Source organism: Tyto alba, unplaced genomic scaffold, assembly GCF_018691265.1.
Source record: "Tyto alba isolate M040663 unplaced genomic scaffold, T.alba_DEE_v4.0 Super-Scaffold_8, whole genome shotgun sequence".
Classification (NCBI taxonomy): Eukaryota; Metazoa; Chordata; class Aves; order Strigiformes; family Tytonidae; genus Tyto; species Tyto alba.
In genome coordinates, this window is record NW_024881329.1 from 4,385,131 (window position 1) to 4,413,037 (window position 27,907).

At 36.9% G+C, this 27,907-nt stretch overlaps 1 protein-coding gene and 2 non-coding genes across 7 annotated transcripts in view; all 3 read right to left on the reverse strand.

Moving 5' to 3' along the window:
• Window positions 1-273: 273 nt before the first annotated feature.
• NAP1L4 (nucleosome assembly protein 1 like 4) overlaps window positions 274-27,907 on the reverse strand; it is a 29,017-nt gene continuing 1,383 nt past the window's right edge. The window contains exons 2-16 of one of the 5 annotated variants that reach the window (XR_006164641.1): window positions 25,202-25,233; window positions 23,899-23,960; window positions 22,283-22,382; window positions 21,255-21,396; window positions 21,059-21,145; window positions 19,372-19,497; window positions 18,557-18,628; window positions 15,256-15,395; window positions 12,460-12,605; window positions 10,789-10,811; window positions 10,048-10,167; window positions 9,734-9,763; window positions 8,356-8,433; window positions 7,158-7,195; window positions 274-1,551 (exon numbers count right to left, since the gene is read on the reverse strand). Coding sequence is in view for 3 of the 5 variants with exons in the window: in XM_042784853.1 (XP_042640787.1) it covers window positions 1,513-1,551; window positions 8,356-8,412; window positions 9,734-9,763; window positions 10,048-10,167; window positions 10,789-10,811; window positions 12,460-12,605; window positions 15,256-15,395; window positions 18,557-18,628; window positions 19,372-19,497; window positions 21,059-21,145; window positions 21,255-21,396; window positions 22,283-22,382; window positions 23,899-23,960; window positions 25,202-25,215 (1,158 nt within the window). In the remaining 2 variants the exon portion in view is untranslated. Of the gene's footprint in view, window positions 1,552-7,157; window positions 7,196-8,355; window positions 8,434-9,733; window positions 9,764-10,047; window positions 10,168-10,788; window positions 10,812-12,459; window positions 12,606-15,255; window positions 15,396-18,556; window positions 18,629-19,371; window positions 19,498-21,058; window positions 21,146-21,254; window positions 21,397-22,282; window positions 22,383-23,898; window positions 23,961-25,201; window positions 25,234-27,404; window positions 27,447-27,907 lie in introns of all 5 variants that reach the window. The other 4 variants (XM_042784854.1, XM_042784853.1, XM_042784852.1 and 1 more) reach the window with 4 other exon arrangements.
• Window positions 17,313-17,433, reverse strand: LOC116959657. Its single transcript, XR_004405998.1, has one exon. It is a non-coding gene; the product is annotated as a small nucleolar RNA SNORA54 (small nucleolar RNA).
• LOC116959656 lies at window positions 20,711-20,838 on the reverse strand. The gene has a single exon (XR_004405997.1). It is a non-coding gene; the product is annotated as a small nucleolar RNA SNORA54 (small nucleolar RNA).

The window sequence follows — 27,907 nt, forward strand, 5'->3', positions numbered from 1 at the left end:
ACCCAGATCCTACAAAACATTCCAGACTGCTTACTTGCCAATGGAGCACATTTGTTCTGGTTTACATCAAAGAACTCCATAATGCAATATTTACAAGGGCTTCTTTTCTTTGGCTTTTGACACCAACAGCAACTAGCAGGATGTTCAGACAAGAGCTGTGCGAGGCCAAAGAGCTGGCACGGCCCTGGTTAAACACTTCACCGCTCACTACCGCAAGCCCAAGGGGTATTCATTTAGCCTAGGAAACATTAGGGACCAGACAGGCACCAACGATCAGGTTTCACAACTTTAATAGAATATTCTATCTATTCTGTACAAATTGAAAACACTGTATTAAGTTACAAATGTGTAAGGTAAGGCTGGAGCACTCTACATGCCTGGTCACAGTGTTGATACAGCTGCTATTCAACTGCTGCCAGAGGCTGGCAATGGATGCTGAAACTAGAAACGTGTACCTGAAGTGCCACGCAACACAAGGTAGTTTTGAAGACTTCAGAGCTTTAAATAAAACAAATTGTGGAATGGAATAATTTCAGTGTTGCAAGTAAGACACCAAAACTTCAGATTTATTGAACCGAATTCTGATACGCTTCTGTGTTCATAGTGAAAGGTCCTTCCATGCTGGACACTAAGCAATAAGACTACTGGAAATTTTCTGATTCTTTGGCTGCAACCCACTTCCATCAACAGCAACAGTGCGGCCCTTGCATTTTGATCTTCATCCAGAAGAGTTTTCATTTTGATGCAAGTTCGTTTCTTCTGTCTAGACTACTACATTGAGATCAATTCAAATTATTTGTTTTACAAGTACCCATAGTGTATGCAAAAGAGGAAGAAGATTTTTCAAGTATATTAAAAACTATTAAAAAGCACTAGTTCTGTCAAAGTACTTACAAACATGAATAAATAAATAGTAAGATGAACAACTAAGTCTCAAATATGACACTCCTTTCAATGAAGTAAAATTACTTCAATTCAATTGGTTTTACCGAGATAATAAATATGACATTTAAAGCTGCTCAAGCACTAGTTCAATTTGTAGGTTGCAAGAAACATTAAAAAAAGGGGGAAGGAACTAGCAAAAAAGTCATATTGCTCTATCTGTTTCAGCTACCATACATGTGATCCATTTACTTTAGCTTCTCAGCACATCGCTATTCCACAACTTCCAATGTTTAACAAGAAAATGGATAATCCTTACTTGGTAGTCTGGACTATTCCCCTATGCATAGGGCAAAAGGCTCTAAAGGCCTACTGACATACTTAGCTACAGTGTACCAACGGCTGTAGAGTGTGCTTTATTTAAACCTCATATTTCCCAAATGCATTGAAGTTGCCACTGTACATGTTAAGCAATAAAAGTTAGTGAAAATCATGCATTTTAAAACAAATTAATTTTAAGCATTGTTAATAAGATTGTGCTGCAGCAATGGAATATCCTGAACTGCAGGCCAGGTATCCAAATATTTGTTACAAGTTGTTCAAATATCACTTCCAAGTGGTATTTCCTTATTACTGTTGTTTGCATTCAGCAGGTTGGCTGGAATCTTTCTGTATAAAAGGGAAAAAGAAAGAAAAAACACCACCACAATTAAAAATCAAAATGGCATACAAGAAAATACTTCAACAAATAAAAGAAACTGGCTGCACGGTACTGAATTAGCTAGAGATATCATCAGCACGGACCAAAAAAAGCTACATGTAAACCCAAGCTAGATAATAAAGATCTGAACGCAGGTCACCATATTTATTGGGTCTCCCCCTGCTCGGTACCCCATAAAATTTTTAATCTACATTTGTGTTCTTTACACTCCCATCCTGTAGGCCAAGGCTCAAACAAACAAGAACACAAACCACCTTCTACTCCCCCCAACCAGAAGCTCAATTTGACCTTTCAGTTCCAAATAAACAGTTTATTGTTAAACTGCCACCTCCTCTCCAGCTCTGAGGAGGGAGGACGGCAGAGCAGGGAGGCTGCTTATTCTGCAGCACGTTTGAGTTTTTCCTTAGAAGCCTTGCCCTTTCTGCTAAGGTGATAAAAATGTAATTAATGTGTTGATTTCTTGTAGGTTCTGCATCACCAGCAGGTAACTATTCACAAGTGTAACACCGGGCAAGAAGTCCACATGTTACTCTGAATATGTAAAAGTAGAAACAACTTCATTAGCTAGTAAAACAACTTCCCCTTTGGCAAAAGGAAGTGTATTTGGGAGGGAGAACAAGTACACAAAGAGCTAAAAACTTCTGGTTTTACACTGCACTTCTTGCTTTTTTGCTGTAAAACAGGATTCTTAGAAAGCAGAAGGATTTTATTCAGTGTATTTCCTGTTTGCTTCTCCCTTTACCATTCTTAATATAGCTTATTATAAACAAATAGCAGCCACAGGAATCTGCTGAATTCTATTAAAGAAAAACACAGGTATAAAACATGACACCTTGAATGTCACTGACCGCAAAATACAATGTTTCTTAGTAACTATACTGAAGAACTTTGTGTGTTGTAAAAGAAGTAAACATGCAGGAGTTCATTATACATCAAGTAATCAAGGGCTAAGACAACTTCAGCATTTTGCCTGTAGTGAAAACCAGGTGTAACTAAGATTCCTTATCATAAATTTTGCCCTTGACTATTATTCTCCTCCTCACCTAAACTGCTTTAGGGCTGCAGTGGTCACTACCATTCCCACCAGCAGTCTGGATTAAAGCCAAACGCTGCCTCTTCTGCACAGATATGCCAAAAACCTTTCAGACTTCTTGCGGTTTTCCTCCCCCAGCACATCTGGCTAACTTCAATTTTGTACTCTCATCTGCCTGGGGTTCCAAGTAACACTAGTGTGAATTCATTTTCACTGATCTGGGACTAAATACAGCATGAATTCTCTCTTGAAAAGAGGGATATGTTTACACAGAACACAAAATTAGCATTCTCTCAAAAAACCCCCACCCAATGTATCTGGCTGCCACTGGTAATACACTGCAAGCTGCTCCTTTTCGTTTAGAGGCAAGCAAAGCACAGCAAAATTTTTATCAAAAAGTTTTCCAAAAGTATCTATTTTTCTTATAACGGCTTTGTATTTGAACATGGCTACAGAGTAGTGCACACCATCACTTCCCCTCTCCCATGCACTCTGGATAAGAGCCATCATCAAGTAACAAACATGTTATTTAGAAAACACTTAATCTTTCCATCTTGCTTCTTCCTTCCTATTCACCTGTTATCAATATAGATTCACCATTGCAACCAGTTCAGCCAAATTTTAATGATCAACCAAAACCCTTGTTATATTTACTAATAAACTTCCTCATATTTTCTTTATACTTGTCTTTATTTCTGTAAACATTTAAATCATATTATTGCATATAAATCTTTAGGCTGTAAAAACAGAGTCACAGAGATTACAAAGTTCCTTCTTAAGGACCTTTCACTGTTGATTACTGTCCTCAGACCAAAAAAAAGTACAGTTTAAGGGGTTTTTGGATACCAGTCAGTTGTTTGAGAATTTTCAGAGAAATACCGCTAAGTTTGTGCTATTTTTAGCTTACAGCTGAGGGCACATCTATCTTGACCATATATACAAAATCTTTAAGCAGGCCATAAGTAACAAGGCAGTATCTCAGATCCAGACTCCAACATAATCAATTTTATTCCACCATTTCCACAGTACGGCACAGCTCTCACTGAGCAAGCCAGCACGGGTACCTGAAGGCAGTATGGAGCTCACATCAGCCTTGTATAAAGCATCTCACAGTCTAATCCCCAGATGACAACAGCACAGATATGATTTTCTTCAAGTTACAGCTGCCCCATCAGGTACATGCATGTTGAAACTTATTCTTGGCCTCTAATGGGTCCTGGAAGATCGGGGACCAGACCTCAAGCTGAGAGTGTGGTCGACATCCGTACTCCCTGAGGCAAAGCTGTTAAGGTTGAGCTCGCTCCTCCCGTGGTGCTCGGCTGCTGGTGACATTTGGTCACCCACCCACTACCAGGCCATTTACTGGCTTTAGACACTCTGCACTGCTTATCTCCCTATTCTAGCAAGATTTCCATTCATGCTGTGTTTCCCTAGATTAACTTCCCAAGATGTCTTACAAAAGTGCATTGACCAGGTAATAAAGACCAGAGAGACTTTAATTGGCAAAAATGAAAGGGAACTGCATCTTATTTAAAAATAAATTTATCTGCAAAGTCCACTACCAGCACAAGAGACAAAAGAATTCTTCTTCTTGTCATGTCTCTACAGTAGTCACAAACAATGACTTTAGTTCATGTGAAAAGTGGTAGAATTTTTTTATTTTTCTATCTTCCAAGTATTCCATAATAGTTACTTAGTCCGTGCAAGGAGTTTAAACTACTCTGATTCCAGTTTGAGACACTGTTCTAGTGGAGATATACAAGCTAAATAAGTGAGACTTCCAGCTGTTTTTTCCTCTTTTGCTAACAAGCATCAATATAAAGCTTTTCTGTCACTGACTCTTACTTATTGCATCACTTGCTCGGAATTAAAAAAATCCACACTCTTGCTACAATGGACATGAACATTTTTCTTCTGGCATTTGACTACCCAGGAGAACAATGTAAGAAACCTGAGTTAATTAGCTTACATACAAACCACTTGCTCAGACATCAGCAATTACATCTGCTAAACTGTATCAGCTGCTCATGGACATAGAGGACATGCATCAAATTTAAGGAGGGAATTTCACCTAAAACTTGCAGGATCATAGGGCTAAAATGTAGCAGAAAACCAGGTCTGAAGTAATATTGCTTTCATGACTTTCATACACACAGCCCACTGCATCTACCCATGCAATTAATCTGGTGTCCTAGAGAACAGGGGCATAAGCCCAAAGTACCCATGACACTTAGCAATTTAATCCTTTCAAAATAGATCTTTTCCCACAAAGTTACTGCTGAAAGAGACACTGAATTTCTATTAATCTTCAATGTTTTAAACAGATTAGGCAGGATACATTCCTAGGTGATTCAAAGAGCAATCGAGCTGTTACCTCAGTACTTTTACAAATCACTTTTTGGGAAGCTTCCCATCCGCTAAAGCAGCCATGCAGGCACAGGTAGCCCATCAAGATCTCGTCTGACTCCCAGCCTTTGCTGCCAACAGTGGGATCAATGCAGGCAGTAGGCACTAAAGCTGATGTACTTTTCAGCAGAGAAGGATGAAAGCCTTTCAATATTTCACCTGCCTTACTACGAAATAGTCCAGTTAGTAGTCCTAAAGCTAAACCTTATCTTTGTTCAATTTCTAATCTTTGTTCTTGAATGAGGAAAAACAAGGGTATCAAATAAATACACTGGAAGTAAACCCAGAGCCAGCTGAAGCTACTAAGCAAGTGGTCTGAACTGCCTCCTCCCCAACTGGACAGGATGCTTCCAAGTTTGAAAATGAATTTGCTGTTAACAGGCCCTTCTGCCGCTGTTACTTAGAAGATAGACTAAGCACCTTGAAGCACATGCAGTCTCTCCCCAGAGCAGCTTTTTAGTGCATAATTCAAAACAGCATTATCTACTACCTTGTCAGCTACTTCTCAATTCACGTATAGCATCAGTAACGTGAAGTAAAGGCAGCTAAAGGAACAGGGCATGCAGGCACAAAGAAAAATACACTGGACAAAAACTACATTATCTGGTTTTGTAGCATTTTCTGAAGCTACTTCCAATCATCTGACTGCTCAGTCTTCCGAAGACACAACTTATATATAGCATAAGTGCTTTGTGTAAGAGATGATAATCATCTGGTTCTAACTGAACAACTCAAATGTACTTAAAACTGACAGGAGTGAGAGGAAGGAAGGAGGAAATGTTAACAAAGCAAAAAGTGTTGACATTTATGTAGCAAATGTAGTACAACAATAAAGAAGGAGGCAACATTGAAATGACCAAAGGGGAAAAATTTTATTTCAAAGCAAAACAGACCAAAGAACAAGTATTTTTTGTGTACATAAAGAGGAAAACTGTTCTAGATGTAAGAAAAGCAGGGGAGGGACTAAAAGGCAAAGACTAGCAGGGGACAAGGGAAAACAGGACCAGAAAATGGGATGAACGGGGAACGGTATTAGGGGTACGAGTCTTAAACGACAAAAAAAAGAATTCCAAGTTGACTTAAAAAACTGAAGCCAGTGGCTGACAATTTTTAATTTTAAGGGAAAACAGCTGTGTAACAGATTGCAGGACAATGTATAAACTGTTGTGACACACAGATGTTTTACCACCACAGGTGAATAAACAGTGCAAGTATGCTGAGGCAGGGTGGCTGGCTTCTCAAAGCATACCAGATTGGAAAAAACACACAAAAAAAAAAAAAAAAAAACCAACAAAACAAAACAAACAAAAAACCCCCTCAAAACTGAGCTGTGGTTAACAAAGGCAAAGAAGGGTACCTATAAACGCAGAGAGGGAATGAGTTGGGAAGATTACAGCTTCCCCTAAGTAATGGTACAAGCCTAAAATACATGTTGCAGGCATTGTTCTCTATGAAGAATGGTGAAAAATGATATTATACAACAGAAGGGATGTTCTTCTTCTTTTCTATAAAGAGACAGATGAGCAGGAGAGCAATACCTGTTCAGAATCATGAGAGCTCAAGAAAACAGTGACTGACTGCCTTTGTCAGGCAGCATAAATAAGAGTAATGTTGGAAGAGACATACTATGTAAGCTGACGACTTACAAGAGTTCAAGAGCAGAAGAGATATTTAAGAAATAATTCGCAAGTTCAATAGAAACAGTAAAGAGATGCAACATCAAATCAGAAAAAGGAAAAAACATCTGACAAGTCTCAGTATCTTTTATCATGTGTACATGTTTGTAGCAGTCAAACTGTATGTACAAAGACAAAGCACAAGTTGTGCCAGGAAGACAGAGGTCAATCTGAAAAATCTAGTTTTATGATTTAAAGGCATTCATCTCTACACACACTTCTTCCTATTTTTTACTAATAAAACCTAAACTCTCAAGTCACCATTCTCCCATTTTGTTTCCCCATACAAAAAAAAAAACCAACCAAAAAACAAAACACCACAAAACAAAAAAACAACCAACCAAAAAAAAAAGAATCAGAAAACCCTAGAAAACAAACCACATTGCATGGCTACAAATGGGACTCTTGGAAGTTAGGTATGAATGGAATTCCACCTTACCTAGAAATGTATGAATGATAAACAGACTTAAATTACACCTAAATGGGAAAAAATTGAAAGGAACTGTCAGCATGAATGAAAAGTGAAATGTACAAAGTAATACAGGAGGCAACAACCATAACCTTCCAAGATACCTTAAGCTTTTTTTCTACAGAATACCAAATCCTTTCAAAGGATATTTGATACCTAGCACAAATATACTTTGACTCAGAACTAACATTTTGTTTCTCAGCTGTCCAACTTCTTCCCACTACAGGTACACCATTGCATTTTGATCCTGCAGAGTAGTTTCTGTCATTCTAATCCCATTTGATCAACCCTTCCACAAGACAGACTTTCTTTAGTATACAGTATTTTTCATTAAAGAAAAACAGGCTGAATTCTTGATATGGTGACAAAAAGCATTTACTAGTGGTATGGCGATGCATATAAAGCCCTACATCAGAAGACTGACATGTTAAGCTGCTGTTAAGACTTTCATCCAAAGATCAAGCAGTTTTGCATGCCTCTCACTTTTTCATCTGTGCCTTTATAAAAAAAGCTGGTATTTTAAGAACTAAATGAACATGAGTGTCATCACTGTCCCAAGCTTCACTAAGTGTAAGCATTAACCTTACCATGACTGAAGGATTGAAAAACACCTATCAGAAGGAGCACTAAACCTTAAGGCTGAATTTTAAACCAGGTCTCGTAAAGTTTGAAACTCAAAGTTGGGAAACTAACTGTTTTTCATTTCTAGCTGCATCCGGACATGCAGAGTCTAACCTGCAGCCATCAGGACAACCAGAAAGAACAATTTAAGAAAAAAGAAACAAATAAACAAGCTAGTTGAAATTTGTCAGACTAATTCTAAGTTGAAGTCCAGCCACAGAATATTTGAATATGACCTTTCTAAAGGAAAAATATTTATCTTTATTATACACAGAGATACCATTAAGAAGTAAAGGCACACAGTTCAGAGATTATGTCTTTCTTGGTGCAGGCTGGAAGACAAACCCTACATTTTCTCAATTTATGGGGAACATTAACTTTTAAGAGCAATTTGAGTGCTGAAGAAGATGAAAACATTGCAGTCAGGAGCTAGGGTGGTTTTTGGTTTTTAATAATTTATTCATCTTTTCATAAACTATTAGGACCTTAGTTACAATTACCTCACAATTACAGGCTGTGTTATGACTAAGCACACAAAAATCCTTACCTTAGGATCACTCTCTGCATCTTCCTCTTCTTCTCCCTCCTCTTCCCCCTCCAACTCCTATGACAAAATAGAGATAAACTAACAGAAATTAAAACAGGTTAAAAGTGCAACTTTTTGTAATGGAGAAAAAAACAAAATAGCAAATTATATTACCACTGTATTCCAGAGTGTTTCAGATGTCAACATTAAAACTACTTGGGCTGACTTAAAAGAATTCAGCATCTTCAAAATCTTAAAGCAAAATCTTTAAAAGAAGATTTAAAACATAGATTAAAAAAATTTAACATGGCTTAAGGCAACCTTCCTACATAAGTTGCTGCAGACTCCCAGCAATTTTTTAACTTCTACTTGACATATTATTTGGAATTTTACAGTTCTGGTAATAAGTATATATGTCCAATTTTGTCCTTTGTTTTGAACTCCTTCCAAAGAGTCTTTGTTATTTGGATTACTGTGGATGGGCTATGTATTCCTGCACAGGACTTTGCAGCATTTTCATACTCTGTTGTACACACACCTACATCCAAGTAGTAATATCTGGCACTAGAGACAGATTAAAAATACAGGTACACTTCTATCAAGACCTAGCTTAAAAAATACAAATAAGAAAACCTTTAGTCACTCAACAACCCCTAAGTCTGTACTGCAACTTGCAAAGAAAGAAAAAAGACTGCATGCTGAATGCTGCCAGCTCACATCGGGCCACCAGCTCAGTAGCTTCTGATGTACTCTGCTACGCTGAACTTGACTGTCTGGCATCTACCTTTAACCAATCACCAAGAACACCACAGTAAAAGCCATAAAATAAAAATATAATTACCTGTAGGGGATATTGGTTCATTTAAGTGTGGTATCATTTAGTGGTTTTGTGCAAAGCCTTTCACAGTTTGTTTGTATTCATACAACACTACTGTAAATGGACCAGAGCTGTCAGTAATACTAGAAATTCCAGCCTAAATTAAGCTTTTATCCTGAGCACTTGCACATTCTCCCTTTTTTACTTTACATTTAGCAAGCTAGTTTTCAAGCCTATGACAAATAAGAGTTAACAACTGAATTCCGCTACTGTCTAAATAACAAATTTAAAAATATGACTGGAGGTTCTTATAATGTGGTGCTCAAAAAAAACCCTCTTTAATTTCTGAGAGAAAGCAGCTTTCAAAATAGTAGAGAAAAAAATGAATAAATGTTCCTGCAGGAAGTATTTCTGAAGAGGTAGAACAGCCATAGATTTTGTAAGTCAGGAATGCTGAACTTGGAAAGACTTATACACAAGAGCATCTATGAACAACTATTTTCTGCTCCATGCAGGACTATTTCTGGAACTGGAATGCAGTAGGTAATTAGTTATCTATAAAAGATACAGTATGCATCTCACCTCCTCTTCACCTTCTTCACCTTCTTCAAACTGAAAAATAAACCCAAGGTTTTATTAGCTTTGCTACTGTTTGCATAAAATCTTCTGCAGTAACAGGTCTAGCATATTCAAACACAGTAACTAAAACTAAGCCCCTTCCAAGAGAGAAGATTAACAGCTCATAGCCAGCTGAACAATTCTTTCCTATTCCTAAGTAACAGTAATCTCTTCAGGTTTTTTGTTATTCTCATGTAATTAATACTACATACTAGCCTAATCAGAAAAGAATGTTCCTATGTACACGGTGACTAATAAAATGCTGATAGCATACATACATTATCATCATCCTCTATAGCCTCCCCAGTGAAATAAAGCACAGCACGAGGGACTATCCTTTCACGGAAGAAGTGTCCGATTTCAAAATCTGCTGCTAAAGTAAACTCTGAATCTTCATCCTGTAAAGCAAGTCAGTTTGATTTTTATACTAAAAACATGATGTACTACAGATGAGTGTACAAAAGCATTTCAAAGTTATAGGTTTGAGAAACATCACATTGTCATGAACTTTGAGGTCACATGTACTTTTATTATACTTCACTGTGTAACAACAAAAGAAATACTGCAAGTCTAAATTCAGATTTGCAGAAATGAGATTTATTTTTAAAGTTTCCTACTGTCTACATACAGGCTACTGGCCTGCTGAAACACCTTCTATTAAAAAGGCTCGTATCGACTTCTCTGGTTCTGACACCTGATGTTACAGAATTGTTCAGAATGCTCGAGATAATTTTTTTTTTTAATCAGGTATCAGCCACACTGTAGTGCTAAGTGCTAGAGAAAATAATGACCTCTTCCCAACAGTTCTCATTATAGATGTAGCGGATCAGAAAAATGTCAATGGATTACTGGGAAAGCCAACTGTATCTTTCATTTTATCAATATGAAGCCTTAGCAAAAGCAATAATAATGACAAAAATACACAGTACTTAATAAAAGAACCTAAACAGTCATTAGAGACATTTATCAAAAAAGATGTGGCAAAGAGCAATCGTGCCATTTCAGAAATGCAAACTTACCAATGACTCTCCATCACCAGATACTGAAAAAAGAAGAGACAGTGAATTTAAGTTTGTATACTCTAGCTCACCCCAATGTTCAAAATAACAAAACACAGCATAAAGACCTTCTCATACCACAAAACACTGGGGTTATAGTCTTCAGAAGTTAAATATTAGCCTTTTAAAGACAATTCAGATTCATCCTAAATTAAATCCACAGGCATTGCACTTGCAAAAATTTTATGCGCTGTAACAGGACCATTAAAGCTGCCATTTTGATGTCAAAGATTTTTGCACAGGAAATACTATTTCTATAAAGATGGGTTCAGAAAGCATGCAGATCACATCTCTCCCCTCAAAGAGCAACACATTTTGTTTCTATATTAATGTTGTCATTACAATGACTATTTTGCTAGAGCACTACAAAACCTCTCCTCTCCCCAAGCACAGATGCTACCCAGGAGATTAACATTCTGTCACGAATTTGCAAAGCATTGATGAGAAGAGGCCTAGTACTGTAATCAGTAAGGAACAGGGTGGGGCTTTTTTGTTTGGTTGGTTAAAAAACCCAAAAACAAATAAAACACAAAACCAACCAACCAGCCACCACCCCCCAAAATCGGGTTTCTCTCCTTTACTTGGGTGCCATGCTACTGTGATCCTGCTGTAAAAATAAGAACAGTCTGAGCCAAATTATCAGGTTGAAAATGTAAGTATCAACTGGCAGCAGATATCACAGTCTTAGCTTTCTTAATACAGCTACCTCCAGAATATGTCCTTCAAGTATCTAAAGAAAAAAAAAAAGCCATCATGAGGCAAACAAATCTCCATCCCTTTGAGAGCACCAACTACTTGCAATAATAATAAAAAGAAAAAAGATAAAAAAAAAGGTTGATTTAACTTAAAGGACATTTCTGTACCAAACAAACAAACTTTGGAAATACTCATCACTTGTTTCTTATCCCCATGCATATGGGGATTTGCAGTGGTATTTAGAAGGGGCAGGTAGTCCATAACAGCCCACTACTGAATCAAGAACTGATGTCCATTCTGTTTGGTACATCTCTGAAGTCCACAAAATAAATTGCTTCTTCCATCCATGTTTGGAGAAGAAAAAAAAAAAGAAAAAAAGAAAGAGTACAATGGGAGATGCATCAAGAAGAAATAATGTTTTTGGAATCCATCTAAATTGTTTTAAATATATGAGTACACATCTAACATTAGATAACTAGCTAAATTAGGAGGGTATGTATTGAGCATTAGAGATCACTAATTAATCAGAAGAAACCACAGAAAGTTCCATCACTTAACACAAAGGTTGAAATGAAACCTATAAGCTATAACTTGACCGACACTGGAAGAGATTTCTTTTGCACATTAAAAACCTCAAATGGATGCATGGAGCCATCCTGTGGTAGAACAAGTCAACTTCTTTATGAGATTGTATATGAGACTCTTTCCATACTACGAATCCTGTTTACAGAGCACACCTAATGGCCAAATTCTACAGAATAACGTCAGAACAAAATGATCTGTTTGGATGGGCTGCAGTTTGTCATCTTCCTCTAGTAAGAAGAAAGTATACAATGCAGAAGCATACATAGTTTATAGGTTTAAGCTGTAGAAATACAAACATAAATAAAACACAACATACTTTAAGAGCCCTAAATTCTCAATTTCCAAGCTTACCCTTTATTGGGCTGAAGAAGTTAAAAAAAGAATCATTGGGTACTTGTTTAGTAATTGTCCGAACTGTGCCTCGACCCTTGTGTTTCTGTTTCTTCTTGATTGTTTTAACTGTAACATTTTTTCCTTTCTTCCAGTCAATAGTACACCTAGAGACAACATGTGGGAAAGAGCATTTTAACACGAGACATCAGTGAAAATAAGGATCTAAGCATTAGAGCAACAAGCATAAAGGCAAAGATGGCTTATCATTCTCTAGATAAATCTAGTCTTTACACACACCGGCAACTGAATCTACTTGATATCAAGTAGATACATTGTCATACTAGACACTATGTGTATGTTGGACATATCAAATATTTCCCTAAATGAAAAATCTTCTGTCTTTGCAGAGTAATCACTTCCCCCATACCACCCATACTTTAATACCACTTTGCCCCAATTATCGGATTTTTGTAACCAATAACATGATTAAGATACTCCAGAAAAATCTCAACAGTTCAGAATTATTCTTCCAGTAGTTGGAAGTGTAGAGAAGAATACATTACATCCTCCCACTACAGGCCAAGGCAGTGTCCAGTTACCCTAAAAATAAATGCACAGGGAGCGGCCAGGGAAAGGCACACTTTAGCTGTCCAAAGAGCAGTGCTCAGACTGACTTGGCAGCCAAGTACAGCAAGCTAGAAAGAGCTTACTTTTCAGCTCCTTTCTGCTACTGTGCAAACTGACACTTATCTCAACTAAAAGACTCCTTCCATTCACCTATACTTTTATGCAAAACTGCACTTGGCAAAGAATGAGTACTAAACACTGCTGGTTTTCTTCTAATGGAAATAAAGGTGTCAACAGCAACATTTAAGTGCCTCAAAACATGCTGTCCTAAAGATAAATGAACACAAGTCATCTGTTTTACAGTTAACTGGCATAAAAAGTCACAGAAATGTTTTCCTGTTCTGGTCTAGTGTCTGTAACTTTCATCAGGAAACATGAACTGAAGTCAAAGTTCTGACATACCAGCAATTTTAGAAAGGGATTCCTCTGTAAGACTTAAACAGAAAACATTTTGCTCTAATTCACTAAAGTTTTCTTCAAAATGGACTAGCATTTTACTTGGGCACAACTTTCACTAAACATAAAAGTAAATGTTTTGCCTCACTGTAGGTAAATACTCAATTCAAAAGCCAAAAGGTTTTGAAGTTGTCAGGGTGCCTTCAAGACAGCAAGTATTCGTCATTTAAATGCTAGTTTTAAACAAACTAAAAAAAAACCCCAAAACCCCACAAACACTCCCTCCACCCCCCAAAAACCAAACCCCTGTCATGGTTTAACACCAGCCAGCAATTAAGCACCACACCACCATTCACTCACTCCTCCCTGCTCCTAGCGGGATGGGGAAGAGAAGGATTAAAAAGTAAAACTTGTGGATTGAGATAAGAACAGTTTAATCAAAGTAAAATAAAACATAACAACAACAATAATAGCAGTCATGAAAAGGATTGTAACAAAGAGAGAAAAATAAAACCCAAGAAAAGACAAGTGATGCTCAGTGCAGTTGCTCACCACCCTCTGACCGATGCCTGAGCAGTGATCTGTCCCCCCCAAGCCAACTCCCCGCAGCTTTTATACTGAGCATGATGTTTTATGGTATGGAATTTCCCTTTGGCTAATTTGGGTCAGCTCTCCTGGCCATGCTCCCTCCCAGCTTCTTGTGCACCTGCTCTCTGGCAGAGTATGAGGAAACTGAAAAATCCTTAACCTAGGATAAGTGCTACTTAACACATTGATGCTTTAGTTGTCATTATCAACCTTATTCTCACACTGAATCCAAAACACAGCACTGTACCAGCTACTAGGGAGAAAATTAACTATCCCAGCTGAAAGCAGGTCACACCGCCCACAAAATGACAACAAAAATCCAACCAAAACCGAAAAAACACATCTTTGAAGGAGAGAAGAAAAACAACAAACAAAAAACCCCCTAACACCCCAAAAACCAAACAACAACAAACCACCCCAAAAAACAACCAACAACCAACCAACCACAAACCAACAGCAAAAACACCACCAAGGAAGGTAAAAAAAAAAAAAGGTACAAAAACATTTTTCAGTTGTGTCAGCTCTGCTCTGGTGTGGCACTGAACATCAGTTACAAAGCAGAGATCGCTGATGGGAAGACAAAAGGTTAAACAGAACAATCTTTTACCCAAAGAGAAACTCCGACATGGTGTCGAACTCACTAGCCTTCCAGAATAGAGATGAGAATTCACCATCCCACAGTCAGTTTCTGAGCACACTTTGCCAAAAAATTTGCTGTGTTCCCCCCAAGGATCAAGAACCTTACTGCATGGCCAGTATGCTCCAGCCTCAAAATAGGCTGAAAGAGCAGTTTGCGCATACAACCAATTCCTGCCAGATTCAAAAGTGCTGCTGGAATAAAAATTGCTGAGGAGATGAGCAAGAGTCCAAGAGAGTCTAAGGCTACTTATCAGACTGAGGATGGGGGTCTATGAAATGTAATGACTAAAATGAACTTACCCAGTTATTTGGAAATAAAATTTCTGTTACCTCATTAGTTTTCTATTAAATTTGAGAGGTGGAAGACTTAAAGTGCACACTATGTCAAAGCATCTATATCTATGTATCTCTTCTGCATCATCACCCCTACAAACATTCCCAGTTTTCAAGTCAGCAAAAGCTTTATTTTACCTTCATTCATCATTATCACAGTAAGAAAAAACAGCATCTGAAAAATATGGACTATTGCTTCAGAAGGTTTTTTGAATTTCAAATTTTCCTTACCCTTCACAATCAACTATTTCAGGTCCTTCAAACGAAAAGGGATCTGTCTTGTCTGGCTCCGACTTCATCTTGTATGTTTTTGTCAGGACTGCATTAGAAAAGTAGTCATTGGGCCCAAAGTGGAACTCTAATGAGAAAGACTGGAAGAAAGTTCCATTATAAATTAATGTTACCACTGATTTTTATCTTTGAAATAGTGCATCAGCAGGATTACCATTCATCAGATTCTGAATACAAGAAAAATGTAAGAATTTTATGGCAATCTTATCTTTCAAGCTACAGCAGAAGCAGGAAATTAAGAATGTCAACTAATTCTGAACATGCAGGAAGATAGAACAACCTTGGCTAGTATTAACATTCAAATTATAATTAGGTAATTACTACATTTTAAACCAATTTGAGACAGCTAGTATGATTTGGAGGGTGTCTGCAAATAAGGTAAATCTCTCTCTGGCAAACATGGTCAGGAGAAGTCACAAACTGAGCTTATTGTGGCAGTGTGCTCCCCCCACTCCCCAACCCAGCCTGTATTTCCCGTAACCCTGCTCACACAATAACCACCAGCAGCCATCATCCTGGGCGTGTGGATTCAGGGGAGACAATTAACACACTGGCCAAGGGCTAATGTGAAACACGGTGCTGGTCAACGTCCGGCTCAAGCCAAATTTGGTAGAAACTAACATCTGTAGTCAGCATGTAAATATAAGTATCTTACTCCAGAACTGGTGGACAGTCCAGGGCCCATTGTGCTCTCCTGCGTGGCAGCAGGCTGCACGGCAGGATCCTCCCTGGAGCAGGGAGGCCTCTCAAGGTTACTCCTCAAGGCTGAGAGTCCTTGCCACAACAGATTCTCAGTAAGTGATTAATAGCATGATGAACTTTGAAATCCTAACTAAATTATATAAAGGATTAATTGTGCACATATAATCCTTTAGATATAAACTGCTGACCAAGTCTGGATCCAGCTGCACCTAAACTCCCCTCTCAGAGTTTAGAATGTAAGGGGGTCCTTTCTGAACCTCATGACTCTCCAGGAAGGTCTTCCTGACAGTTTTGTCTGACCCTGTCCTCTATGCAGTAGATAATCAAGTGTACCTTGCCATCAAATCTTGTTAAACCACTACCGCATTTACTATTAAACTTTGTTAAATTGCTGGTTTATATCAATAAACACATTGTTGCTTCCAAGTTAAGCATGTCACTCCATCCACAACACTTATCCACTACCGGTGACTAACACTCATACCCAAATAATCCCACAGACCACCACTGGAGTTATAAATAGGTAACCAGCAGCACTACTAGCAAGACAAAAAGTATCTGCAGAGACTGCATCTCAGTTTTTCATTCTATACCTGCTAATTAGGAGATAATAAAAAGCAGCTTCAAGTTTCACATACTACTTGAAGTAGCACAATAACCTTTCCAGTAGTCTTTATTTGGACATCTTCGCTTTTGATATAAGCTTACCTGCTTATCAGCATGTATTTCTAGATTTCCCCTGTAGTACTAAATGTTCTCATGATATCAAAAAAAAGAGAGAACTTCCTTATTTCAAGCTACTTAAGTTATAACCAGATACAACATCCAGGTCTGAATATTCTAGCTAAGGATCCTGATGTCCAAACAGATACATAAGCAGAAATTGTATTTATACAAACTTATGTTAGTTCATTCATATGATTATAAATAAAAGCAAATAGTAAGGGAATTACTTATGCCTCATGCAGATAAAAGTTGATATATACATGCTATAGCAGACAGAACTTTGAAGCACCATTACTGTAGCCAGGTAAATCTACTTCTGCAGGACCATAACTACAGTTAATTACTTTGGGTCAATGGTAAATCAGGAAATTCCTAACCATGACTAATTTCTTAGTGGCAAAACATAATCCCCAGCAGAATTAGTGTATTTATTACACACTGGTTATGTGAACTTTTTACAGTACAAAGCTACTACTGCTGCACCAACTTCCAGCAGCCAGACAATTTCAGGCAAAACAGTCACACACAACTGGATAACCAGTTTCACTACGGTAGTTAGGAATGCATCCTTTTGTCTCCAAATATAGAAGGGACATGGAATTCGTCAGCCTTCCATTATTGGATTTCATGTAGCACTGGAATGGAACCTATTCACAGAAATATGCTGTCAAGAGGTTACGAACAGTGCGAGAAAAGATAAATCCACTGATGTTTTAAGAACAGGTTTTCAGTTTAAGGTACTGTAAAATAAAGCTGAATGAGAACACAAAAATGCTGTAGGCAAAAACAACTATTCCCAAATCATCTAAATGCCACCAAATAGATATGCTTTAAGATAAAAACCAGCAACTTAGAATACTTTACTTTGTGCTTAAATAATCCATCTTCTTCATAAAAGTCACATCATCTCCTTCAGTCCTAGCAATGTTTAGGAACTTAATTCCCATTTTTTCTCTGTCTGTGCTGCCTATTATCAGCTCAAGTGTTTTGGTACTAACAGGAGAAAGACAACGAGGACTAAAAAAAAAACAAAACAACTTTGTTACGGCTGTTATGAACCTTTAAAAGGTATTTTGAGAAAGTCCTATCTGCCTTAAGTGAATCTTCACTGAAGCTTTTTTTGCATTTATTTTAAACTCTGTCAGAAGACTACAACTCCATAAGACAAAACAAAAAATGCCAAACATAAGGAAAAAGCCACAAGGATGAAGTTTAAAGAAAGGATGTGTAGGCTCAAACCCCATCCTTCTTCCTACCTCCCCCTCAAAAGGACTTCAAGGAATAAGTATACTCTGCATTAATTAAATAAGCAATAGAACAATTTAAAAAAAAAGCAAAGTTGTACTTCAAAAATTAATCATTAGGTACACTTTTAAAAGATCATCTAATAAATTTTTCTATCCTTATCAATAAGTACAGTATCCATCATCGTTATTAATATTACTAAATCACATCTCATCTTTTGATGAAATGTGCCATATAGTAAGTAGCACCTAAAATTTTTTCAACAATTCATTTTCAAACTAAAAGCAGCCACTTTACTAGTAAGAGTAGCTAATTTGGAATTTGAGAGAGAAAAAGAAAGTGAGAACTGGACAGAATTCTAATTGAGAAACTACAATGATGTCAGATGTGCAAGCTAAGAATGAAAGAGCAAAGGGTCAGGAAAGTTGAAGCTAAATCTTGAAGAGGCAAAGCATGTAGATATTAGCCTAGAAAGAAAACCTCTGAAGAGAGCAGAATGAAAATTTTGAAATGTTGTTCACTTCATTAATACAATTTTCATCATGAAAAAACACCACAGAAAACTCACCATAGGCTGTCCAGGTTCCGAAAACTTAACTTTAATATCCTGCAGATGTTTCAAGATTGGTTCATCATACTCCTAAGAAAAAAAAAAAGAAAAAAAATATTATCCATCAGGCAGTATTTAGAAGAACTAAATTCTAATCTAGTTTGCTTGTTCAACCTGTTCTTAAAAAATAACCAAACCAAAATGATTCAACAATTTGAGCTAAAGTTCAGGTCTGGATCCAAATTTCTTAATCACAGTTGCAAATACCACATGCCAAATTTTCAATTATTAGGCTTTGTCTTCAGTAAATAAAGCTGCTACCATACTAGGCTGCACGAACATTACTGGAAATAAAAACTTAATTCAGGTTATTTACTGGTGGTGAGATTTACAGAAAAAATATGCTTCAAGGAATTCTTCCTTCACAGCATTAAAAGCAATTAATGTAACTGAGAGCAAAACTACATAAGCTGTTTAACACAAATTCAACCAATCCATGGGTATGCTTATAACACCCTTGCAAAATAATCCTTTATGGGCTAAATTAACAAAACTACAGGGGAACAGCTGTTGTAAGCAGCACAACCTTGCATTTTAGTACCTACAAATGTTGTTATAATTCCTTAAACAATCCACATAGTGTGTAGCAGTTTGGGTCAGCTGTTCTGCTTGTCCATTGTTGGCCTTTCAAGGATCATCAGGAGTACTATCAAGGATTCCGAAGACTCAAAGATTTGGGCTCACACACTTTCCACAAGCACTCACTATTAATTGGAAAAAGTAGCAATACATTTAACACAACAGATGTTATTCTTCCCAGAGGAGAAACTTACTTGTACTAATTCACTTAGCATATCTACATTCCTAAAGATAGTAAACCAGAAGTCTGGAATTCCTTTGACATTTGTCTCTCCTGCTTCTGCTTTTTCTTCTATTACCACTACATTTTTCAGGTCTCCCTGTGAAGCAAATACAGAAGCATTTATGAAATTAAATATATTAAGAAGTCACAATTGAATAAACAGAGGTGTATTCACAAAACATTTGCCATCTCTGAAGTGGTATTTAAGGAACATTTAAAATTGAAACTGTTTTTTCTCTGTAAATGAAGTTGAGACACACACCGTTTATTTATACAACTAAATATATATACACATTTCATTCAGATTTACTTTCACCACATTTGGAATTCTTCTGTACAATGACTAAACAGAGCAAGTGACAGTTTCACTGACTTGACCAACAGAAATAAAACACATTTCTATCTTTTTACAAACAAAAAATAAAAATACATTCTATTTTTCTATTCATCTCATTCCTGTAGCTTCATGTGCCATTTGCAGTGTTTCATCTAGAAATTTAAAATTTAACTTTGCCCTCTGAAAAACTGTTTTAGCTTCCCAATTTTGCAGAATACCTGGTAAAGTTGTTTTATATGGTTATTTTTCATTATTACACTGTCTTCAATTAAGCTTTTGTGATACAGGATTCCCTATACATAACTGATGTCAGTCATTCTTTTTCAGAATGTTTAAGTCACTTTTCCATCTCAAAAAACCCAGGAGATTTGCAGTCTGAATCAGCTGCATTGCACCTTTCCTTTTATACCACTAGGTAGCAGCAAATATGTAAGTTCTGCACAGCAGCTAATCGGGTTACGACTAGCCAAGAATATGAAGTAGCAGTTTACTTGCCATCTAGACATGTTTCTGATCTTAGAATTGCATGGAATATGGCCTGTCAATGCTGTAGTTACACAAAGCCTAGCGAACCTTTTTTGCTTATGCACATGGAGTACTGTGTCATGCTAAATCTCGTAAGATCAGCAAAAACAAGAACAATTTGCTTTGTATACAGAACACTGTCCAGAGGAAACTGAAGGAAAATGGGCTGAGTTAAAAATGCAAAGAAAACCTCACAGAACAGCAAACGCAGAATTGTAAGTAGGTCACTTCTCTGCAAAAAAGCAAGCCAACCACAAGTATACACCTCTAAAAACGACAACAGGAGAGTAAAAGGCAGCCTACAGATTATGTTATCCCTCCTAAATCTAGATGGCTCCTACTCATAGACAAGTAGGAATCCACTAGCCAGCACATATTTTGTTAGGCCAGTTCCATTTTACGACTAGGTGACATGTATCTAATCTGTATTTATGGAAGTGAAAGCTAATTATGTCCCCCAAAATAAAGGGGACAGGCAGACAAACAGCCAGCCTTCTATTATCTTGGGGTATCATGTAGCACTGGAATGGAACCCATTATCAGAAACGTACTGTTAACAGGTTACGAACAGTGCAAACAAAAGCAACTTTTCAAGTTTGTAACTTGAGTGAATTGAAAAAAGACTAAACTAGAAGTCTGAAAGTTTTTACTGGACATAACAGTGTATTCATCACAAGAGCACATCACTGATAAAACCTTTATTTCCAAAAGATGAGTCTTTTCATGGAAGACACTGTACAGGAATTAATTCTGACAATCTGATCTATCTGTAGATCATTACCCAGATTATACTCACAGCTAGTTTTTCTTCTTCCTCATTTTCACTGTGCCATTCTGACTCTGCATCTGTGGGTTCAGCTTCCCCATTAATAAACTCTCTTCTCTGTCAGGAAAAAAAAATATCGGGAATGTAATTGAAGATGTAAAATTACATATATGCAAACAGAACCAACTCAGCTAAGAGACAAAGATTATATACACAGTCTTCCCACCTTATCAAAAAGGGGCTGATAGAGTGCTGCATATTTTCTCTCTAAATCATGTACTTCTTCATAGAATTTAGCTTCTATATGGGCACACTTCACCTGGAGCTGTTTCAAGGCATCAATTCTTCTTTTCACTGCTTTTGGTAAACTAAAAAACAAACAATTCTTTAAGGCTAAAAGCTAGTTACCTCAACATTATTTAGCATATCACTGTGAAAAAGGCTGCTTATAATTAAGGGCAAATTTTAAACAAAAGACTTATGTCAAACACACATTTCTACAAAATCTGTTTCAAAAACTTGAAAGAATCCTCTCCTACCCACGCTGTTCTCAAAGGTGTTATATTCTGTTCCATTCCCTGGAGCCACCACCCTCCCCATGTTGTTCAGAGATTTGAAACTAATACCTTTGTTTACCTCTGAATTTTGAGACTGAGTTGTGCTGATCCATCTCTGAAAAGAACTGTGCATTCTACAGGGGAAGGTTTTGATTCATGGGTCATACTCAGAAAAGTACACATTGCCCATCTGTACTTTAAATTATTAAGTATTTATATATAGGCAGGTAAAAAACTTTTTATAGTACTTTTTTTTTTTTATATAGGTCTACCAGCTACTCCCAGACGAGAAATAAAAATTTCAAAGTTAATATAAAACTAAACTTCAAACTATGGATTTAGATGTCCTGAACTCTCCACTACATCCCGGACAGCAACTTTATAGAAATCAGTCAATGCAGCACACACTCAGACAGAATAAGGGTCACAGAAGGAAACAAAGTGAAGAGGGGAATTATTTCTAGCCAAAATAATAAAAGCCAAGGAAAACAGACCTAGACAAAATTTTATTTGCAATTTTGTGTAAGTAAACTAAAACTTGACTCTTGTTTCCAGACACAGGCCACTATGAATCATGGTTTAAGTAGAAGATTTTTCTTAGTGAATCATCTGTTCTCATTTCCTACCTTAATTATACAGTAATAACATTCTATTATGCTTTCAGTCTTTCAAGAATTTTATTATGCCCTGTACTTACGTTTCAATGTAACTTGAAGGAGTAAGTGCCGTGTTGTCAAGACGTTCCTGTAGAGCTGCCAGGACCTGCGGATTTTGCATCACTTGGTCTGCTAGCTTTTCTATGAAGACAGAAAACCACTTTTAAAACAGATTTGAATACATTTGTAATGTTTTTGTCATACTGTGTGTCTTACAGCAGTCACAGTAAAAACACTCAGTTTTCCAGATCTCAAATAGCACCATTATAGTTAAATAATAAATCAAGCAAAATTACTAGAGAATCAGATTTCAGAAAGATAAAATAGGATTATGACAGAAAATATACCTTTCTCTTTGCAAATATATCAAATCTTTGCTTTCAGATGCAAGTAGATTGATGACATAAGCAAATTTGCTGTCTGCTGCAAAGCAGGAGTTTCTCTATCCTCCCTCTGTATTAGCTGTAGCTTATAAGCTTACAAGCTTGCAAGAGAACCACCTAATTATACTTTCAAGACATTTGTAAAAGTGTTTTTCAGTTAGTCTGACTCCTGAAAAAGATGATGAAAACTGTGCACACTGTAGCATAGCAGCAGCAAAGCAGCATATCACTGTGACCATTTCCCTGACAACTACTAATTTTTTTTTACATCAAGATACTTTAACAATCTAAAACTCCTCAAACAGTCATCGCAACAGTTCACAGAAGACTATTTTTATGGGAGGTCAGATCTAAAATGCTTCTGGTAATGAGTTAAAAATCCTTACTAATAACCACACAGGTGGTCGTAACAGAAAGACTTTTGCTTTTCAAATCTTCCCACTCTTTCTTATTGCTCTTCTCCCCAGATATTAAAAAACAATAAATTGCACAGCACGTACTAACTTGATGAAGGTTTTATATAGGTGGGTTTGTGTGTTGTTTTTGTTGTATGTTTAGGGGGGTAGGTGGTTTTTTCTTAATCCAACTTGACTATAACAATTATTCAATGGTGTCTACCAGTTTGTATGCGATTTCCAACTGCCAATCACAAAGGCTTTCTTAAAAAAGAGACCCAGAGAAGATTTGGTAACCACATATGTGAAACATATCTCACTATAACTTACAAATCTGAGCATACAGACTAAGAACAATGGAACTGCAGCTCTTCTGCACACAGAAGTATTAACTTGAAAAGCATTATTCAGCAGTTATCTGTAGACCTTCCAAATGAAGAATAAAAACCTCAAGAGGACATATTATGAAGATGCATTTTCATACAAACAAGATAGCAAAGAGCTAGCATACATACAGGACAGCTCATTTTCATAATTATACTGACAAAGACTACATTTCCTTAAAAGCTAGTCTACACGGGCCTTATTGCAAGTGTCTAGTGGGTTATTTCATGCAATACTGAAACATTCTAGGTCACACCACCTACAAAAATACAGCCTTTATTTTGCTCTTGGCTGTAATAAATATGGAAAACATCAGAAAGTGAACAGTTAGCCTAGAAACCATGGCTTTGCTTTCAATCGCAAACACATCTATAGTTTTGTCTGTAAAGGTTTTGGAACTGTACATAAAGAAGCTTCACTATAGAAGGCAAAAGGTTCATTCCACCTTTGCAATATTACCTACTACTATGTATTCTACTACTATGTATTTCTTACCTTTTTTGTCGCTTGCATTTTTAGCGGCCTCCACAGAATCTGAAGCAGTATCTTCTGTTTTACTATAAGAAACGTAACACATTGAAAAGACATAATTTCATAAAAATCTTTAAGAACAAAAGTATTCTGAATTTTCAGTGTTTACTACAGGACAAATTTTATAAACAAGCATGCTGCTATTTATGCCATGTATTTATGTCTTCAAGCTTCCCAAAACTTATTAGTTTGGATATGAAACTAGCTCTCCTAAGATGAATAGGATACAAAGGGAAGGCAAAAAAACCCCAAACAAACAAAAAAAACCCAAACCAAAACAAACACAAAAGCCCCCAAACAAAAAACAATGACAGATGAATTCATCTCATTACATGAATGGCTGGCCTTTCATCTCCACTGGTCACTCGGAACAGGAAAATGTTATTACAAGTGAAAATACAAGACACTCTTTTAGTATATGTCATGAATAAAAACATGAGAAAGGCTATAGGTAAGAAAGGAAGATAAACAAGAGATCAAAGCTCTTTGTTTCAAATTTCTACACCAAGTAGTTTTGATTAACAATAAAAACATTTGCTTCTGTTCTAAAGAGAGATGGCCCTATCCTCCCCATCTCCCTGCTGCAACATCTTCCATCACACTTCCTGCACTGGAGAAAGAGAGGGCTCAGAATGAGTCAGCCAGCAAGCATTCCCTGTGTTCTCTGCCAGTTTACAGGTCACAAAATACAGAGTGAGTATTGCTGAAATTAACCCCAACTCAGATACAAACGGAGAAAAGATAGCATGTATGCACATGGGTATTATTAGTTAGTGGATAGTCTAGCTTATCCAGTTTACCCTGGTGCACTGCAAACCTTGAAAAAAACCAGCAACACACATGTATTTACAGCAGTTTAACAACAGTTACTTGTCCCAAAAATGCGATAAAGACTAGAAAATAAAACAGTACCTTTTGCACTCTTAAATCATACAGATCAGAGAAACACTGAGAATCAGTGTTCTCTTCAAGACTTTAGAGCATTTAAATATGAACACTGAAAACTGAATCAAAACAATGCAAATTATGTTAATCCAAGAACAGAGTAATTCTGTATCCAATATACTACAGTGTCAGCTTCTCCTGTACCAAATGAGGATTGTGTCCCTCCTGTAAGGAGACACAGTCTAGCTGGAGAAAATACTACCATTTTATTCTTATCCAAGTTTGGTAATCCATTCTTCATAGGTAAAAAACAAACTCCCAGAAGAGCAAATATACAGTCAGCTCTATTGCAATTTAGTTTCAAGAAAACAGTCCAACATACCTGTTATCTGCCATCTGTGTGCCTGTATCCACCTGCAAGTTGAAATAGAGCATTTAAAAATACTTTAATGGTAATTTGTTTACCTCAACAGAAGATGAAAATAGAACAGGTCATTGTTTAAAACCTCAATATAAATTACTAACTGATGGCTTTGCTAAGAAATTCGTAATGCATAATCTCTTACAGTAGAGTGAATAGCTACCACAATACCCAATCCAAACTGGAACTTGCTCATAGTTTTTACACAGCCTGTTAGGTGGTTTCATTTAACCCTTTTATTTTTTTTTCTATTAAGTATTCCAGATGCTAATCCAGATCATAAGTCTTCAGTCTGAAGACAAGTTTCATAGTTTCCTGGACTAGCTCTGCATTCTATAAAAAAAAAAAAAAAAATCAAGTCAAATATATAAATGCATTATTTTTTAAGTCCTTGACAGTATCACAGTAAATAATTAATTTTTAATCTCTGCATATACTATATTACTATTCCTGATCTGAAAACAGTGAAAATTCAAATGAATTACAACTTCAGAATTACTTTTTTCTTATGTCATCTGAGCAGGAAAATATGCCTTACTTGCCTGTCTAATCAGGGCTATTTTCGTGGATAGCTGCTTCTGCTGCACTATACTGAATGACAATCTAGAACTGCTGATAGATAAAGAGAAGCAAAACACTGAAGGACAGAAAATTATTTACCAAGAGAAGGGTTTTTGACAACAGCTAGGAAGGCAGAATCCTCTATATGAAGATTTACCTTGAATTTATTTATCGGGAGTGAGAACACAAAGAAGAAACATAGAAGATGAAGTCTTGGTATTAGCAATGACTAGAACCAAGTTTAGCACAGCTACTCCAACCCCCAAAATCTAAATTAGCTCTCCTGAGAAACCAGAGGGAGCCAGATTACCTAATTTATTTTGCTGTTATTTCTTCACTGGGGTGAAATACCTAAACCTGTGTATCTACTGTATTAATACAGGTTGTTTAGCTCCTCCCTCCCACCCCCCCATTCCAAATAGTTCATCAAATTCAAGCAATCACCACATATCAAACAGAAGCATAGGTGGTATTTTCCCCTATCAAGCTCTCAAGAAAGCAGATTTTATTCTAAATTTGACTTGCGGACTGGCAAGTACCTTACATCATTCATGAGATTTGACAGGTCTGATTTCTTAGATTCTGTAAAGGCCAAGCAGGCTGATCTTTGGCACAGCTTCCAATATAGGGCTACCAAAGAACAACCTAGGTGCTAATGACATCCTGAGTGGTAGCCAGAGCAGGAGGCCCAGAGATCGCATGCACCCTCCCATCCAAAAAATGCTGATTCCTACTCTAAACTAGAAAAGCAACACATTCACAACCACTTTAAACAGAGGTGGAAAAAGCTTTGTTCATTTACAAAAGTACTAACAGTATACTTTAGATTATTCCACAGGAAGTAAAGTTGCTTAACATCTACCAGAAAAAGCATGCGAGCCCACCCAATAGATTAAGTCCAGGAAAAAACAAAAGGGGATTAGACCCTGCGTGTTTCAGAAACCAAAGCATATTTATTTGCAAACACTTACTGTTGACTTAAACATAACAAGAGAAAGTGGCAATGCCAGCAATCATCTGCTAGAGCAAAACAAATAATTTTACTATTTTACAGCTGAAGAAATAAAGCAGCATAAACAAGTCTTTCCTTCCAGAGCAGACAGAGGGCAGGGAAAAAAAAGAGATAGGATTGAAAAGGTAAGACAGCAAATTGACCTAATATCAGAGTTCAGCCAACAAGTTATATGATCCTAGTCAGTATTACAGGGAGCAACAGTAAGCAAATAAAAATGTAGACTCGCATTACTTAAAAATTAGCCTTGAAGACTTGTCTCATCCAACCTAGGCCCAGTGACAGAGCTAATGGAAAAAAATCCACTCCACATCAAAATTCTTCTGCTCAGTTGTTTGTGCTGTATTTCCTGTAGGGAACTACTGCTCAGCCCTGCTGAGGAAAAACAAGATTCCTATTCCATCCTCATCTGTGTTTGGAAAACCTGGAATAAAGTCCCCATAACTTGAATAATTTTTAAATAGCAGTTGAATTAATCTTCACTGGAAGAGTCATGAATTAGGTGAATGGCTTTTGTCAGAACATGCCCAAGAAACAACAGAAAAAAAAAAAAAAAAAAAGACGACACCATTCCCTGGTGCAAACACATACTTTTAAGTCTTGTTTTGCTCCTCAAAGTTGTTCCTTCAGCAACTAAAAAGTAAAGAGTATATAAATAAATAATTAGAAGCAGCTTTCTTATAAAACTGCTTGTGATTCCCAGTTGCGTTATAGCTGTCTTTCGATGACTTAACTGCTGCAGAGTTACTAACAAAACTGTCTGGTAAAAACTGGTAGGGGCAGGGGAGGGGAGAGCAAGATGATTTTAGACGCACAAAGTTAAATGTATACCTAGTTGAAAAAGTACAGTATTAAAGCACTGAGCCTTCACATTTATTGCCTTTGATATTTCCAAGTAAGTGAGCTCAGTTTACAAAAAAATCAAGACATGAAAAAGCTCTCAGGACTCCAAGAAAATGATAGTGTAAGATATTGTCATTATGGCTACCGCCACCAATAAGAGGCCAAATTCATATCTTATTTCTTCTGGACAGTGCACTGTTTTCAAATTACTAATGCAGACATGAAGCTTTGGGGAAAGAGAACTTACATCA